The 18,378-nt window shown below is 42.3% G+C and overlaps 1 protein-coding gene across 3 annotated transcripts in view; it reads right to left on the bottom strand.

Annotated features, from left to right (window-relative positions):
• Positions 1-15,632, bottom strand: part of runx1 (RUNX family transcription factor 1) — a 34,492-nt gene extending 18,860 nt beyond the window's left edge. Inside the window, exons 1-2 of one of the 3 annotated variants that reach the window (XM_026301412.1) lie at positions 15,211-15,632; positions 14,392-14,489 (exon numbers count right to left, since the gene is read on the bottom strand). In XM_026301412.1, coding sequence (XP_026157197.1) covers positions 14,392-14,443 — 52 coding nt within the window. In that variant the 5' untranslated portion in view covers positions 14,444-14,489; positions 15,211-15,632. The remainder of the gene's footprint in view (positions 1-14,391; positions 14,490-15,210) is intronic. The other 2 variants (XM_026301410.2, XM_026301409.2) reach the window with 2 other exon arrangements.
• Positions 15,633-18,378: the final 2,746 nt, after the last annotated feature.

Genomic DNA, 18,378 nt, shown 5'->3' with positions numbered 1-18,378 from the left:
AGTAAAAATGACAAAGTGATATCACAATAGAAAAAAAATATCAACAATAACATCACCTCAAGCCAAACATCCCCAAAATCAACAATAAAGAATATCGAAAATTAACTACAGCGGTAAAGAAAAACTTCCCATAAGCCGTAATAACTATCTCTGACCATTCTCTGCTAGTGACCTGGTGAAGGCAATAACCAATAACACCTAAAACCTGTTGAAACCATCCAGGATCTCTGCATAGACTCACTCAAAAGATTTACAGAATCCCCTAAGTATTTTAGAAAAAGTTCAATTCAACAAAAACACCAAACAGGAATGAACAGACCGGACGTGATGGTGATGATGACGAGTATGAGGTGTCTAGAAGAATTAGCTTTACCAAAGAGTCCGCCGCCTGTCCGGCCTTTCCTCATCAGGTACATGGCCCAGGACAGGGGGCCAGAGGTGGAGAATGGCCCAGGGTTCATGCTTCAATCCTGGTGCAGAAGCAGAAACAGCTGGGGCCAAATTTCCAACAGCCAGAAGGAAGAGAAAAAAGGCTGACAAGGGAAAAAATAATAATAATATTAAAGAGGGAAAACAGTAAAAGATGGTGAGCGGGAAGAAAAGGAAGGGGTAAATTAGAAGAAGGACAATGAACAAATAAAGATCTTTTTTTTTTTTCTTCAATTTTCGTTTGTCCAAAGTCCAAAACGGAAGTCGTCAAGAAGACTTAAAACAGAATGAGAAAAATCTTTCAGCAAAGATGAGCTCCAGTCTGTCCTCACCTTCATGAACTCCCTTTATATCCTTCATTTCCCCAACTCCCTCCTACCGTCTTCCCCATGCATATTAGTAAAAAAAACAAGGAGTAAAAAAAGCGTGGAGGAGGTGAAGAAGCATGAGAGGATCCAGTCAAGCTGAACTCATTCCCTCCTTCTCTAAAGCGTAGCCACGGGGGACACGACTCCACTTTGCCCTCGGGCTCTTTAAAGCTGCTAATTTCATTTAGCTACTCAAATGATTTCCTCCCTTTCTTTCCTCCCTCCCTTATTTCCTCCTCCTCCTCACCCTTGCTATTTGGTAGTTCTAGTTGAAAATCGAGGTCAAACGACTTGAGTGATGTAAGTTTGGATGTAAGATGTAAGTAAGTTTGTTTTTGGACAGGGCAACACTATCGGTGTCCAGCTTTGGACCAACTAGTCAGCTAGCAAAGCTAAACACCTCCAAAATCCGTCAGCTAGTCATCGGTCTTTAGAAAGAAAAGAAGAAAGTTTAGATAGAACACTGAACTCCACCATACCTTTTTGTCCTACTGTGTTGCCTGTTTTGTCTACATTCTGTATTTTATGTCTACATAATCTGGATATGAATCGATTTTGGCCCGTGCTTGGCCAGCTAACCATCGCTAACACTAGCTAGAACACTAGTTAGAACATGTTATTGATGTGTAGCCTTAAAAGTGTCTAGTGTTAAAAGTGTCTAGTGTCTAGGAATTGGTAATTAAATTATTATTATTTAACTATGGTTCAAGAAAGAGTAAAAGGAAGAAGGAAGTAAGGAGGACAGGAAGTTAAACTGTATATGCGATGTCAGTGTCAACCTAAAATTTATTGTGTGTTACCTCAACGTACAATAAACAACACTCCCTGTTGGTTAAAGCAAAACAGAGATACAGTAGCAAACCTCAAGGTGACCACTGTGACACACACACATTGCTGGACACTGAGCTTCCCACAGTGGCTCTCCCAGAGGCTCTATGGCGGGTGATATCACCACAAAACTCCCCGTCTGTGTGTGTGTGTATGTGTGTGCGTGCATGCTTTAACTGTGCGACTGTTTTAGTAACGAGTCTGTGCCACAGAATGAGTTTAGAGTTAGTGTATTGTTTTATAGAGTTTGCTTCTGTTTGGACCCAATTGAAGTAAAATTCAGTTTTGTTTTGTAAATAATCACCCAAATCCAAACTGACTGTACGTTTGAGCTGTCAGAACAGGTGATCGGTGTTAAGCTAGGATTTTACAAAACAAAAATAGGACCAGGACACACAGACATTCTCATACTTTGTAATACTATGTGGAAATTTAACGTCTTCTCAATGCAGTTGCTGATCAAAGCTGTTAAGATGTAAATCTTACATGTGAAAAATTCTTAGTGGAGCTAAGTCCGAGGACTCTCTTAATAATAGATGTTATATTTCCTGCACCTTCTTTGTATTTAAGGTTCGCGTAGAGCTTCAAGAAGAAACACTTTTGACTTAAACTCAAAAATAAATGATACCTCGCTCTCTTTCTGTCACTCTGTCTCTGCCAGCGGCTGTCTGTCCCCCGTTGTCCCTTGAGTTAAGGCCACCCTGAGGCCAGTGACAGTGGCATGGTGAGGATCAATACCCCCCCCACACACACACACACACACTCGCACACCCTCAATGACGGATCAATAGAAGCAAAAAGGGAGTCTGGGGCATCCTCGGATTTTATCTCTCTGGTTGCTAATCAACACCTTTAACACGGTTCATCAGTCTATTTAAAGGTTAGTCCCTACCCAGCCAGGTCCTTTTGTTAAAACAGACAGTGACTTAGAAGGAGAAAACTGAAGATGTTATTGAACCGACTGCTTTTTTTATGGCTACTTGGATCAACACACATCTGTCATTTATATTAATACCAACGTATATATATTGCCATATAGAAATAATGTGTTTTGTGACACCAAAATAAATGGTCAAAATTATGAATTTAAAAATCAGTTGAGTTGAGATGTTAAATTTTAGGTTGAATTTGTTTACAGAACAATTTCTTTATTTAAATAATAGTAATTACTTTCCCTGAATTTTAAGTCAAATGTCCTTGACGCATCACTAATATTTAAAGGTGCAAGTATCAGCTTTAATTCTTTTAAAAGCCTCAGTCACATAAAAACACATGTCTGTATGTTTGTGCTTGGGCTGTCACTGTGAGAAATATGTATTTATCCCCTTTTTGAGTTGTTTATAGAACTCAATATAAGTTTTACACATTTCATCAAATTAACTTTAATTACACTTCCAGTGATTCATCACATTTAATTTTTTTATTTATCCTTTTGCTTAATAAGTAACTTTATACCGTTGATGTACGAGTTAAAATATTGTACTTTAAGGCATGTCTCATATATGAAATATGCTTTAAATTAAGCTTCTGGTAATGATGAAGATTGTGCTATTTTATATTTGATCTTATCAATTATGTCTTCATAATCATGGTGACTCTTTATGTTTATGTTAATTAGGTTCATTCATTGCTTTCTGAATTCATCAGTGCAGTTGGATTTTAGCAAAAAAAGCTGCCAAGCAAAGGTTTGTGGCCGTGGCATCAATTTAGACAACAATGAGATCAAGTCCCAAGTGTTTGAAACAACAAATTTAAAAGGTTGGATTGCTCTTCATTTACACTTATGGAAGCAGTTTATCAGTTTATCAAATAAGAGGAAAATGGACTTAGACACAAACGCGCAAACGCAGTAAAAATGCTCTAAGGTAGACGTGCATGAGTCAGTTCAGACACTTCAGTGGCTCAGTAGTATCGAAGCACTCTCATCAATTGATCAGTGACGGAGGAGTTAGCAACTGTCTCTAGTTAACAGACCAGCCGATTCTATCTCTGTCACACACTCACACGCACACCGATACAGTATATGCCTGCACACACACGGACATACGTACAGACACACACACACACACACACACACACACACACACACCTCGTCTATAATTCATGGGGTGTATTGTGCGGATGCAGTTAACTGCCGCTTAAAAGTAATTAATTGATTTTCTGACATATCAGTTAGCAGCAGTGCCAAATGACACACACACACACACACACACACACACAAAGTAGTATGGCATACACACTCTTCTAAGCTGTAATTAAACTGTTGTGATAAAAAGACACTCCACGCAACAATTAAACATTTTCTCTAAAATAAAGAAATGCAACTTCTAACAGTTTCTTTGTTATTTTAGCCTCAATGGATCACAGCCACATATTAGTTCTGATGTATTATTATGAGTACTGCAATGAAAGTACAGTATTTAATGTGGTACTGTTTACTAAGAGTCTGCTGCATTACTTTATGACACAAAGGGGTGGGACTTTGCAATCAAACGGTCGTGACCGGGTCCAGCTGTAAAGCTTTCAGAGTCTTTACCAGTAGCAGATGGAAGAAGAGAAAGGGTGATGGTCATCAAAGGTCAGAAAGGTTAACTTCATTTCTTGAGGCTATTTGGAAAATAATTTTTACATCACAGAGCTATGGAGCTCCGCAGAGCACAATGATGAATCAGTTCCCGAAGTCTTGGAAAATAAAACCCTGGGTGCACTTTTTTTTTGCATCTGGAACTACCAGAAAGTATTCAATGTCCTTGGAAACACCACATCATACAATATAGACACAGCATGTATTAATCCACCACTAAAAATAGTTCCCGAATATGTCCTAATATTTGAGTAATAATTGCAACATACAACATCTTGACCAGTACATGTTCATAGTTTTAATGAATGTCAATGAATGACAGGTTTTGGTCCACACAATGTGAGTAATACCAGGTGTACACACACACACACACACACACACACACCCTCACACACACAAAAGCACATTTTTTTCTTTTTAAATAGGTTTTTTTTTTTGTGTTTGCATGTGTGCGTTGAATTATTCAGTCGGCCTCTGCGATGAGAGAAAACGGGCTTATTCTTGCTAAACTAAAAATTGATTTTCTGACACAAGAAATGAAGGACAGAGAGAGAGAGAGAAAACGAGAGAGAAAGTACTCCACCTATTCCATCATGTACAGTCAAAGTTAGTTAAATGTTCATTCTTTCAATGTAGAAATGGAAATAAAATGGAAAAAGACAGAGAGGGAAAAGTAAGACGGTGTGTATCTGAGACGGAGAGACGGGATGAGACGGAGAGAGGAAGACAGAAGCGCCTCAGGCTGTGTTTAGTGCAGTTTGAATAGCTGAGCAGGTGCATCGGAGCAGAAACGTTTAACTCACACACACTCGCACACACAAAGGACGAGCAGACGTACGCACTGCAGGCTGGACAGTGAACACGAACGTCACAACTGATCAGAAAGGTTTACTCCAGGGAAGTCCAATTCTGCGTGCTCTGGATGAAGAGATGAAATGAACTCTGCACTCTTGACAGATGCCTCACAATAATGCCGTGTGAACGGGGGGCCATCAGTTTCAGTTAGTTTTTGTTCCGTTTTTGTTTTTAGTTCAGACACAGCTGGAGCTTTTTCAAAACAGCTTCCAAACAAAATGTCTCCAAAATGTCTAAAGCGTCTCTAAAGTGTCATGAACTGTGTTTCGTTCTTTAAGGAAATTTCTTGGCAACAATGGGGTGGTTATGTATCCTGACGCATCCAGCTGCCAGCACGGTTGTAGAAATCTAATCTTACCTAAATGGATGCAGCCCTAACCGAATGTGTGGCCTACCTCAGGTGGCTGCAAGATACTGTTTTGCAGCTGTGCTCACAGGGCCTTAGGCCTTAGCCAACTATTGTGCAGTGTAGCTGTGCTAGAAAATGTAATGATAGGCTGACTGATGGATGGATGGATGGATGGGATGGATAGAGGAGCAGTGATGTGTGGAGGAGGACAGCAGATGACCGGGACTGACGATGGAAATGGTTCATCTGCAAGTGTGACTAGATTCATCCTTACCGAGGGAGATTGGTCTTTAAATTCCACAATCATGAGGCGTCATTACGCATATTAGACATACAGGCTGTGTTAAGACTGAACATTTGACTCCAGATTATAACTTCTAGTGCACAGACATCAGTTTTGAGGCAGAGGCCGACAGTCCAACACTTTGATCCCCTAGCAATACAAAACTCAAAGCCGTTTGCAGACTAAGGATGCAAACCGACTGTGGCTGCCTGTCAGTTAGTTAGCTGGGTTACTAACAACAGACTATGAGATTATCACAGAGCTTATTCAAAATACACATTTGCATCAAAGACTCCGGTCACACAATGGCCCGCATAATGGTTCCTCTTTTGTGGAGCAGTCAGTACGCAGAGAGGTAAGTAAAAATGGACAGTGCAATACAGCTTATAAACTACAACTTTGGACTCTCGGTTTTTCGATTCTCCTCAAAGTTGTGTTGACTGAGATTTAAGAATGCACCGATGTGATTTCTCTCTTAACTGTGTGCCTCAGCTACAGGTTTGTAGCTCGTTTCTACAGTCATTACAGAACGCCGCTCGTTACTAACAGGCACACACTGGAGATAATGTACATAAAGTGCTACATACCAAGTAAAACAGACAAAAATCAATGGTTATTGCCATGGCCTAGATTATTTCTGACAGTCAGAGAAGGAGACTTCCAATCAACTAATTAACCATTCACACCCCTAAGGCTTTGGTTTCTTTTGATAGCATGGTGTGTGTGTGTGTATGTGTGTGTTCGGCTACCTTTGTGAGGACTAAGTTTTTGTTTTACCTTGGCAGTGAGGACGTTTTGCCAGTCCTCTCTCACTGACATCCCTTCAAAGAGTGGTTTAAGGGTTCAGGTTAGAATTAGGAGTAGGTTAGGGAAGGGGTTAGACATGATGGGAAAAGGTTATGGGAAGGGGCTACGGAAAGTAATATATCAGTGAGAGTCCTCACAAAGACAGAAGCAAAAGCATGTGCGTGTGACTGTGACTGTGTGTGCACGTTTGCATGCTGAGTGATGTCAAAGGCTCTGGAAACGCAAATGGATCATCAAAGTGGAAGGAATCAGTGAAATCAGCCAATCAAAGGCTGTAAACCCAACCACACGGGGACACGCACAGTCCCAAATGAGCCAATGAATAAATCAGAAGGCGTAATCGCTGAGCAGAATTTACAATACAGAATAGGAGAGCTCTAATGGGTAGGGCCACATGCACACACACACATAAAGACAACACTTTGCATTCACTGTTAACCACAATGTGGGGACAAATGGGAACGGAGGGAAGACAGCGGGTGAGGAGGAGTGAGAAAAGGGTGAGGTGACTCTTTGCATGCTTTCTTCATTAACCACAGGACTGAGGGGACCTCGCCTCGCCTCACACGGGACACCCGTCCTACCAAAACCTCACAGACGCATACCCGCCGTCTCGCCCATTAAGGCTGAGGGCAACCAGTGTGGTTGGGGGGGGAAAATTGGTTGGGAACACTGAAAAACCTGCAGATGATAAGGGGCTTCATCGATTGTCAGATGGCTGTTTGCTGTTGGCGGTTTTTTGAACCTTCGGAGGAAGTTAAAGTCAGCGGGGAAGTGTGGTGAAACAAAGAGGCCAACTGAAAACACAGACGGGTGACGACATTCTTTAAAAACCAGCAATGCCAACAAAACCTGTTTTTTGCGCGTCTAGAGCTGTTTAGGTTTCAACATGTGAAATCTTCTGATTGCTACCAAATAAGCCAAAAGTGAAGTAAAACCATGACAAACCAGATTAAAACAAGATGTTGATGGTTTATCTCTCTAACTCTAACCGAGCTGCAAACCAGAATACAGCTGACTTCCAACCCTCGCTATGCGCGCACGCACGCACACACGCACACACAGACTTGGCATTAACCAAAGTAGCTGTGCACAGCTGCTGAGCCTGGATTGGGTGCACATCTTTACCATTGATACGGGTCTGTGGCCTAGCTGGTGGTTCCCCCTGACAAAAACACATTTTACGCGGCCTTCCAGCAGCCATTTCTGAATTTTCTTAGAAAAGAAACACTGCTAATGCCAAAGGCACACAATAGGTCTACGGATTTAACAGCAGATCCCCATACTGTGTACAGACACATCCGGAGAGCACAGAGCACTCAAAGGACGTTGAATTTAAAGTACTGAGGCGATCAAGCAGGCGGCTGTAAAGGAAGTGAGAGTGCAGCAGAGACAGAGGAGGAGAGATGAAAAAAGAAGAGGAAAATGAAGGGATCTTTATTGGAGCTCCTTCTAGCTGCAGCAGGAGGACAGGAAGAGGGAGACGCTGTAAAAAATGATGCTGAGTTCTCACTCACGGGATGTATCAGGAAAAACCAATTCACCACAATTATTCATAACCAGTATTACCTCAGAATATCTTTGCATGTGGAGCAGCAAAAACCAAATGTGAGTGTTCCCAACAATACTACACAACCGGTGCTGTTTTGGACTGTTTCCACCTGCTGCTTCGCCTTATCATACAGCGCTGGAACAGAGATGTTATTGTGTAACTCGCCTGTCAAACACCCACCATATGGGTCAGTGTTTTCATAAATGAAACAGCACAAAGCAGTAACAGGAAAGCTTGCCAAAGACTGGTTTCTGATTTTTTTTTTTTAAGGAATTTGGTTGAAATCTGTGGTTTTGAACCAATGCAGTTGTATCTTTGACTATCAATGTATCAATGTATTGGTTAGATTATAAACTGACTGTTCATATCACTGTGTGATTCTAACATGATCCAGGTTACTGTCCATGTACAGCTAATATTTGCCAATATTTATTTTATTCTATTTTTTTATTATTATGCAACTTAAGGGTAGGCGCATGTTAACAAGGGAAACGGACTACATTTCCCTTGAATCTTCCCCCCAAATTTTAGAACATCAACTGTGTTTTGCTGGAGCACAGTGGATTCTTTCATGTACAGAAATCTCTTACATTTACAGAGGACTTCGGATCCCTGACTTTGGTCTTTAGGGCAGCGTATCCCCACAGGCAACATAAGCTCCCTGTCAAGTCTGCACCCAGCCCAGGGAGAAGCTTTGCCAGAAGGACAAACTCAGAGAACAAATGACTCATTTACTGACGTTCCATAACCCACCAGCTCCACATCTCACACAAGTGTAACCATGAACCGTCTTGATAACGGGCCTAGAAAGAGAAGTGACATTACACCGCAACAGTGGAGTGTGTTGGAGGAAGTATCTAGATCCCGAAAGGTGCAGTGCTGCGATGTAAAAATACAAAATAATAAATTCTCCAACCACCATCATGGAGCAAAGTGGACGAATCAAGAGATGAAAACCAACATTTTTTGCAGCGGAAGGTGCAGAGATCAAACAGCAGAGCGGGGCTGTGTGATGTGTGGCCAGACTGCCACATGGGAGCTTCTGTGTTTGTGTGTGTGTATGTGTAGGTGTGTACACTGCATATGTATGTTTGTGTGGAATAAGGGAGAAAAAGACAGACAGCTGACAGACGAGTCCATAGTCCATAGAAGGCATTCTCTGCTCATTCCCATGCTTCAAAATGAGAGCAAGATATCACAGCTGGACAAATCTCTCTCCCTCTCACACACATACACACACACACACACACACACACACACACACATACATGCTTGTATCTAATAATGCATTCCCTAGTCCCAATATATCACCTACAGAAATTTTGTAGCATCTTATCTCCCCAGAAACTGATTCCTAACAATTTTAGTGACAAACCACCAAACTAGAAGCTGAAATCTGCAGATTTTAAGCTTCCTGTTAAGAGTCCTGAGTATTATGTCATAAGTAGCGACCTAAGTTTGCAGACAGACTATTTCTGTGCGTAAAACCGTGTAACCAAATGTGGACCGGTTTGATTTGCTGGAAGACACGTATGTTTCCTAACCCTTTACTCTGATGAAAAACTGATGAGAGGATGAAAACGGGAAGAAAGCAACTCCTCAGACTTGTCAGCTCTGCTCCGCTGTGTAAACAGTGACCCGCTGAGAATAACTGTCCCACACAGTGAACTGAAGGGAGGAGGAGGAGGAGGAGGTTTCTAGTAAAACAACACTACTAATTTCTCATAACTCCTTCCTTTCATTCCTCTCATCTGTCCCTTTTTTCCATTTTCCTCACACACAAATGCTGACATCATCAGCATACTGAGGAGGCTGGGTAGGGAATCCAGCTTTTTTGGATCTAGTAACTTGAACTTGGACCATTATCTTTAAGTACAGCCTAACTGCCCTACACAGATTCTGCAGGTTCGGCTCTTCGAACCTTAGCATCAACATTCTCGGTGGCGTTGGTGTTGTGTTTCTGTTTTACGAGGCAAGACGCATGCTCCTCCTCCGTCATCACATCTACCCGCTATTCCCGCTCACATCTTCTTTCCTCTTTTTTTCTTATCTCTCCTTTCCCCTTCACTCCCTCTCTCTTTTGCTCTTCACTCCTTTATTCTAGCCCCTTTTGTTTCCCTTTCTCTTCTCTCGGCTTTGCTCCACCTCCCTCCTTCCTGCTGCTAAACTGCTAAAGTAACGATTTCCGTCCCTATCTTCGTGCTGTTGTTTTCCCCCACCTTGTTTTTCTTTTCATGCAGGACCACGTACACACGCACACATACACACACACGCACGCACGCACACACTCACACACTCACACATCTGAAGTCCAGTCAGCCTTCTCTTGTGGTCATATATTGTAAAACTCTGGTTTGTGGCTTCGGTAAGTTTGTGTGTGTGTATGACACACAGAGAGAGCTGGTGTGTGTGGTTTACCAGCATGGCTAACCAATACACTGTAAATGCAAAACTGGATGCCACCAACACACACGCCGGTCTTTCTATAGTTGTGAGGACACCCACTGACATAATGCGTAACAGTCACAACTAAGCCTTAAACTAACTCTAACCTAAACCTGAATCCATCCTGAACCTTAAAACCGATTCTTAACTCTTAGACAGTCATGAGGTATGACCATTTCCTTACGACAATGGAAATTGTCTGCACAACAATATAAACACAAATATATATATATATATATATATACACACACACTCTCCAGTTCAAATTATTCTAATCCATCCAACCATCCACCCCTTATCTATGGATTATTTCTGCTATCCAGGGTTGCAGGGAGGTGCTGGAGCCAATCCCAGCTGACACTGGGTGAGAGGCAGGGTCCACCCTGGGCAGATTGCCAGTCTGTCACAGGCATTCTGCACCGAGACAAACACTCACCCTAACTCACCCTACAGGCAACTTAGAGCCACCAATTAGCCTAACCCCACCTTGCATGTGTTTTCTATTGTGAGAGGAAGCTCGGGGTACAAGGGGAAAACCCAGGTCGAGTGGGTTTTGGACTCAGAACCTTCTTGCTGTGTGTGAGGTGTCGATAGCACTAAACATCTACTATTTCAAATTAAACAGTGATGTACAAACAATTCTGATAAAAGTCTGAAGGTTCTTAATGTCTGCATGATAAAAATAGAATAATTTTCGTCCTCCAAGAGTGTTGCTCTGCTGTTGGTGTGTGTGTTTCTGTAAATGTGTGTGTGTGCTGAATGTGAGGCCTTGTCTAACGGTCGCTCTGTCACACACATCCTCCTCGCTTCCTTCTTCCCCCACTATCTTCTCTGTCTGTTACAACACACACACACACGCACACACGCACGCACACACGCACGCACACACACACGCATGGCCAACAGACATTTTGAAACCGTGAAACAGCCTGTGTTAGTTAAACCCGATTGAGTAAACAGCCCAGTTTGAGTTCATTGCAGGAAAATTCAAGCATGTCCGATCTAGTAGAATACATCTCACCACGAGATAATATATATATATATATATATATATATATTTTTTTTTTTTTTTTTTTTTGTTTTTTTGTTTATTTCAAAATTGTTCTGTCTCCTAAGCACTCCACCTACTTTCACATCCCATATGCAACCAATAGACTTTGATGCATCCTTTGTCATTATGAATCTGATTTACGCTTAATTTTTTTGCATTGGTGCATTAAATTTAAATTTAAACTTAATCAATGGCCAAGATAAAACTAAATTAAGCCCATTAATAACTCAAAATAATACAATGATATACCTTCGGTGCGTTGCCTACCATACAGTCACTCGTGCTGTTTGTGGATTCATTACCAAGTTTGGGAGCTGATTGAATGTTTTGATATTGCAACAACTGATGAAAGATAGTGGCAAATGGATCCACTCCGTCACTCTGGACCCTGAGCACACAGAACAGACCAGAGGAGAGTTTGGATAAAAGTCTTGACTTTGCTGCTGCTGTGGATGGAAGTGACATGCTAGCACTGGCACTTTGAGGGGAAAAAAAAAAAAAAAGAAAGAAAAAGCACAAGTGCTATTTGACACGGAAATAAGTTATGAGTGTGAGAAAGCTCGTATCTTAGTGTCGGGTGAGAATATACAAGTTCACTGTGAATATGTGAGCGTCTGACCGTCTGAACATGGGTGCGTGCCGGGAGTCGGCATAAAATCAGCCTGAAGCAGACCTGTGGAGTTTCCTCTGTTGAGCTTTGCTGTCTCCTGATAACACAAACTCCTTCAGCGTGAAACTCACACACACATACACACACACCCGCCAACACACACACACACATACAGCAGGTGTAGCCTTCAGATAACCAGAATCAGCTCTGGACAGGCGCGTATGACGTGGGCGAGAATGGCCAACAGTGTTGACGAGTGGAAAGTGGCAGGCGGAGTGCATGGCATGATGGGGTTGAAAAGTGATGAGAGGTATAAATTAAAGAGTGACAGAAAAGCAGAAAAACAGACTTCACAGCAGTTTGATATATGAACTGAAAGAACAATGCCAGTTCAACACTTGGATGATGGAAACACGCAAAAACTTCTCTGTTTTTTGGCCAGACGATGAAGACGTGGGTCGGGAAAGGAGGGACGGGGGAGGAGAAGGGAGGATGGAGAGATGCAGAAAAGTGAAAACAACATTTTTGAAGTGATAAGAAATTATGCCTGGAAACTACATATAAACAGTGTCGTGTCAGGACATGTATTGGTATTTTGTCTAATGTTACTTTTTAACAAAAAATTTAATAACTTCAGCCCAGACTAGATCTGTAGAAAAACTTTACACTATGTTGCATTGGCTTCTATTAAATGTTTCACAGGGGCCACTGTATTGAAGCAAAATGTAATCCTGGTGACACTGCAATACTGATGTTCAGTATTTTCCCCAACTTGAGACGGACTAACAGACCCATACGCGTGTGCACGCGTCCATGCAGATAGCGCAGCAATGTGTTTTCAGTAGATTTGTAGTTAAAGAAGTAAATGATTGGAGGAGGGTTAACTGATGACATAACGGCGCAACAACAACCAATGGGGCTGCAGGAAACGAAAACCAATCACAGATGCAAGTCACATTGATTGTAAAATCACTGAAGGGTTAACCACACGTATTATGATTTGCTTATTTAACTATTTGGCAAGCCATTCGAAATCTGTTGATATTCCAGGCGGTGGACCTACCACGGTGCTGTAAGCTTGAACCTCTACATGTCACGTGGTCCTCGCCTGCGGCCGAAGATATACTGTTTCCTAGCGGATGCGCAGTGAAATGGGTGGTCATATGTGTGCAACGTTTACTAGGCAATGAGTCTCTGCAGGGGCAAACGGTGACGTCAGAAGTGCAGCCATATGAAAATGGGTGCTTTTTCTTTTCCTGTGCAAACTTCTTAAAGTGGTGAACCACGAGCTAACAGGAAACACACATATGCACACGCTTACGTACACGTGTTCTCGAGAATTTCCGCAGCGAAGACAGCCGGCGCTGGAGACACACAACAGCAGTTTTCAGGAAATACATTTTCATACACGCATGCAATGCATCACCTAGTAATTTCATGTTAATTCAACCCAATAGCTGAAAGGCCTCAAAGAAGATCGTATCAGTTTGAAGCATCCAGCACGAATCGTCCCCACATTTACTCTAATATGTTAAACAAACCCCCATGTATAGAGACTTTAATTTTCCTACATAAGGATGACTTAATGTGCATTAATATATAGTATTTGCATTAAAAATTCATGTTATCATATTGACCTAAGACAGAGAGAGACTAAAACACCGAATGTCTCGTATTTTGAGGCAAGGAGCTACCCACAGCTGGTCAGGTTAGGGTGGGTAAAACCTTAATTAGACTGTTTCTTAAGCAGTCCGTGGAGGGCAACCATCAAAACAGATGCTTAATCGAGACAGGACCTGGATCTTTACTTGAGCAAGACAGAAAGCTCTGGTGCTCGGAAAAACAAGCAGACACGAACAGTGATTCACACAGCTGCCGGCTGATGCAGCAGGAAGGAATGCCTGCGACATTCCTCACTCTCCTCCCTGCCTGCATCCTCCCTGTTTAGCTCGGGAGGGTGCAGTCTCTCGGGACCTGGAGATTACTGCTCCACAACCTCTGGGTCACGTTGACAAAACACCTGGATCTCCACACCTGGATCTGCTGTAGCTACAGTAGTAGGATTGCACTGCAGCCGACTGAACGAAAGATTAAGCTCTTCCCGAATTCCCAAAATGCTTTAATGGACAGCTCAGGTATTATTTCATAAAATACCCACGGAACCAAGAGAGCAGCTAACAGACGTGCAGGACTACACAATAAAACACACACATATGTAAAATGCACTTACCTCGTGAAAAAGCTGACTGACTGGATGCTTCAAAGATGCTGTTGGATGCCATGAAACGATTGTTCTTTTTGATGTTTCCTCCTGTCCACCCCCTTGATCTAAAAAATAAATAAATAAATAAAAGTCGCACAGAGACACCCAGATAATTAAAGGTCAGCAAGAGGTCATCTGCCGTGACCAATCCGTTTTGGGTCCCCGCGTGTGTCCGAAAGTGAAGGAATGCATGGGTTACACCTGCACGTCATACAGCGATTCCATATAAAACTGAAAAGCAAAAAAAAAAATTAAAAAAGGGGTTTCTAAGTGTAAAATTTGAGTCATCTCAATAAAGTGTCACTTTCACATGCACCTGGAAAGTGAAAGTTGCAGACGGCAGTTAACGTGCTCCAAAACGCTGTGAGCCACCTGGGCAAATTTGGAGGGAAACCTGTCGAAGCGATGGCACCGGTGAGGTAGGACAGTGCTGCGACACGCTAATCTGAGCAGAAACTCAGATTAGCGTGTCGCAATTTTTGAGAATGGCAGCCTTGGAGGAAGGAATGAATGGGTGATGTAGAAACAGGACAGCGCATTGGCTCCGCCGTGGTTTGTGTACACTGGGAGAAGTGTCCGAGCGCATGCATTGGTGTTCAGGGGTCAATCGTATACAAATGATAACTTTTTTTTCCTGCAGCTGCTTTTATGTTTAATTTAAAACCTTGCAGTGAAAGCAGTATCAGCTGATAAACTCTATATTTGAATTTTGTATGATGGAGCATAAACAGATCATTAAACATGTAAATAGTATTAGTAAAGAGGCTGTGGTGGTTTTATTCTTACCAGAGACAAGGTGTCCCGGCCCGGTGCAGAGGTGGTACAAAAGATCCTTGTGGTTTTTCCAGTTGACCAGTGACTCAGATGTAAACTAATCCAGAGAACCCTCTCATTCTGGCTGCTTTTCTCTCCACTTGTGGTATTGTTCTTCGGTTCTTGACTCACAGCTCTTCTCTGCTTCCGCTCTTTCTCTCTCTTGCCCTACGCATCTTCCTTTATCTCTCTACACTCTTCATGACTGTCTCTCTCTCTCTCTCTCGCTCTCTCCCTGGTTTTGGTTTGTGGTTCTCCAAATCCCCTTGCTGATGACTTTTCGTCTTCGGAGTCGAGTCTCTGCCCGACATTCGGCGTTGCTGAAAAGAGATTGTCTTTCTGTCAATATCACAAGCCACCAAGTTTGGTTTCTATTAATCTGGCGTTGTGGCTTTGGAATATGCATGTGAGTGTGGCGGTGTGTTTGTGTGTGTGTGTGTGTGGGTGTGTCTGCACACGTGTAATCAAACTAACCACCTGCCCCAGTCAGCCAACAGTTTACACCGAGGAAGTAGCTGTGGTTAGAGCGAGCGAAATGGAGGGAGAGGGCGTTGTGGTGTGCGTTCTTGGGCGCCCATATGTGCGTTTGTGGTTTGTGTGTGAGTGTGTGTGCTTGTGTGAGTGTGTGTAGCAGGGGTTACAAAGAGCGAGTGAGTCACCTCTTCTTCACCAAGCCTCACTGCAGGTCAGACTGTTAGACCACTGTGACCACCACTGTTTGTCTGTGACCACCACTGTTTGTCTGCAAGTTTGGATGTTGTTACGTGTGTGTGTGTGTGTGAGAGAGTGATGAAGGTGAGTTGAGGACATAAGTGTAGTCCATCATCTGGTATTTCTGGTGATGTATTATTAGCAGTAAACTATTTTTCTATATAATGCAAGAGTAAAAATAATATTTAAAGGGGCATTCCAGAGATTTGACATGTCAACTTACTAATAATAATGCCATCTGCAGCTTTGTGGTGTCATTGTGGTAGTTTACAGATTACCTGTGTTAAAACACTGTGCAAGTTATCAAGGATTGACATTATTTGCATTATGGGAAATGTAGGAGTTTTTGAAGGCTGACCTTCCATATCTTGGCTTCTGCTGCTTAGATTTAGATCAGTCTTTTAAAACTGTACCCTTCCAGAGCCCCCACCCATCAGGACTTTAAACTTCCACAGTGCCCCTGTAAAATGGCCTTGGGTTTAGAGGGTCTTTTGTCAGTATTGGAAAGCGCACTGTCAAAAGTAGATATAAAACCTTTTAACAGTCTCAAAAAAAGCAGTTAAATAAATGTGTAGTTTTGTTTTTTTAACATTTTAAAGCTGCTATAGCATGAGGGGGCGTGTAAGAATTCTGTATGCGTGCGGTTAAAGTTTTAACACCTGCTGGGTAACTATCGGTGATCAGCCTTTCGGGTGGTGTGCAAACACAGACACACGCCCACAAGCAACTTGACCCTCAAACCCACGCCTCTTTAGACCCCAACACCTGCACTGACACACTTCTACCCCTCCTTAACTCCACCTCTGCCACCTCAATACACAATGCCAGGACAGCTGCTGCCCCACCTCAGCAGGTTTGGGTTTCAAACACACCCTGACCCTCAAACTAAACCAGATAGCCTCAAAGCCAACTGATGCCATATGATTCACCGTTTTATGTGAATTGATGCCGGAACCACAAAAACATTACATGAAAGGTCTTTTTGCTGACACGTGTGGATGCTTTTATCGTTGTGGTGTTTCGCACGTAAATTCACATGTACATTATATTTAGGAAAAGGAAAAAAAAAAAAAAAAAAAGATATTACTTCCTGAACAATACATATCTGTTCAGCCAATCAGCATTAAGCTTCATACTGGACCCAAAACCCTGATTTAAAACCCTCAGAACACAGGATACTAGGGGAGTAGGTCGGGAAACAGAGCAGTAGACGACCTGCTGCATGTCCTGGGAGAAGTCAGTGCGAGGTTGCTCAACCGCTAACCCCTGACCCCTCCCAGACACAACATGACCTCCAGCTGCAACTTCCTGGGTCACACTGTGGTGAGACACCGACGCAAGGGTGAGTCAGTTGTCATTATAAAGAAGAGCATCAAAGAGAAGATCTGTTGTCCAGAGGGATGAATTTGTGAAACACTCGCCACTCTTGTCCTCCACCAGTTTTGTGTAGAGGCAAGAGTTAGGCCCTCTAGGCACAATAACCAGTAAGAGCTGCACGAATGGGGTAGCGAAAGAAAATGTAAAACTCAATTAATACTAATGTATGAAAATAAAAAATTCAACACTCTTCTTGACACTTGAGCTTAAAAAATGTTTCACTCATTGATTAAAAAAAAAAAAAAATTAGTTTTATAGATTCTAGAGGTCCAGTCACATCAACAGCTGTCCTACCTCCACCCCCCACCACCCCCCTTCCCTCCTCCTTTTCTCCACCTCTTTCCCAACCCCCTCCTCCCCTCTCTGCATCCTCCTCTACACCCCACAGAGCTCCCACGACATCAAACCCTATCATGTCTAGACCCCACTCGCATGTGTATGTGCGTGTGTGTGTGGGCACGTCGCTGTGTGTGTTCTTACCAGCTGCTAAAATACAACAGTTGAAGTGGCCTTTGAATTTATCAACAAGCAAAACCGAAAAAAAAAAAAAAAAAAAAAAAAGTTTAAAGCTGCCGTCTGGATGCTGTCCAATGGCAGGATTTCTTCACTGACTACCACTCAACTATAGAGTGAAGTGTATTACCGCAACAGCCAGACTTTGGTTTATAACAGACAGACTTTCTTGGCTGGTCTGAGCTCCATAAAACTGAAGGACATGATGTGTTTGATTCAGGCACAGCTGAGAATTGATATTTTATTGTTTCCAGAATTTAGTGCATAAGTAGATGAGTCATACAGTCAGTGAGCTGACTGTAATATCATTTATACACATATATATGCTGTAACTTGCTAATATTAGATAATATTTACCACCATTGGTAAAACTGTAAAAACAAAACCTTTGTAGAAGTAAAGTTGTACTTTATTAGAAATTCAACTTTTAATTTGAAAGAGGAAGATCTTTTTTAACTTACATAGTCTCACTAAAAGCAAAACAAACTGCAGCAATTTCTAAACTAGCTGATCTAAATAAGTGACATTTATTATTTGTGT

The sequence above is a fragment of the Mastacembelus armatus genome, chromosome 2, assembly GCF_900324485.2.
Source record: "Mastacembelus armatus chromosome 2, fMasArm1.2, whole genome shotgun sequence".
NCBI lineage: Eukaryota > Metazoa > Chordata > Actinopteri > Synbranchiformes > Mastacembelidae > Mastacembelus > Mastacembelus armatus.
This window is presented reverse-complemented; position numbering and strand designations above follow the sequence as displayed.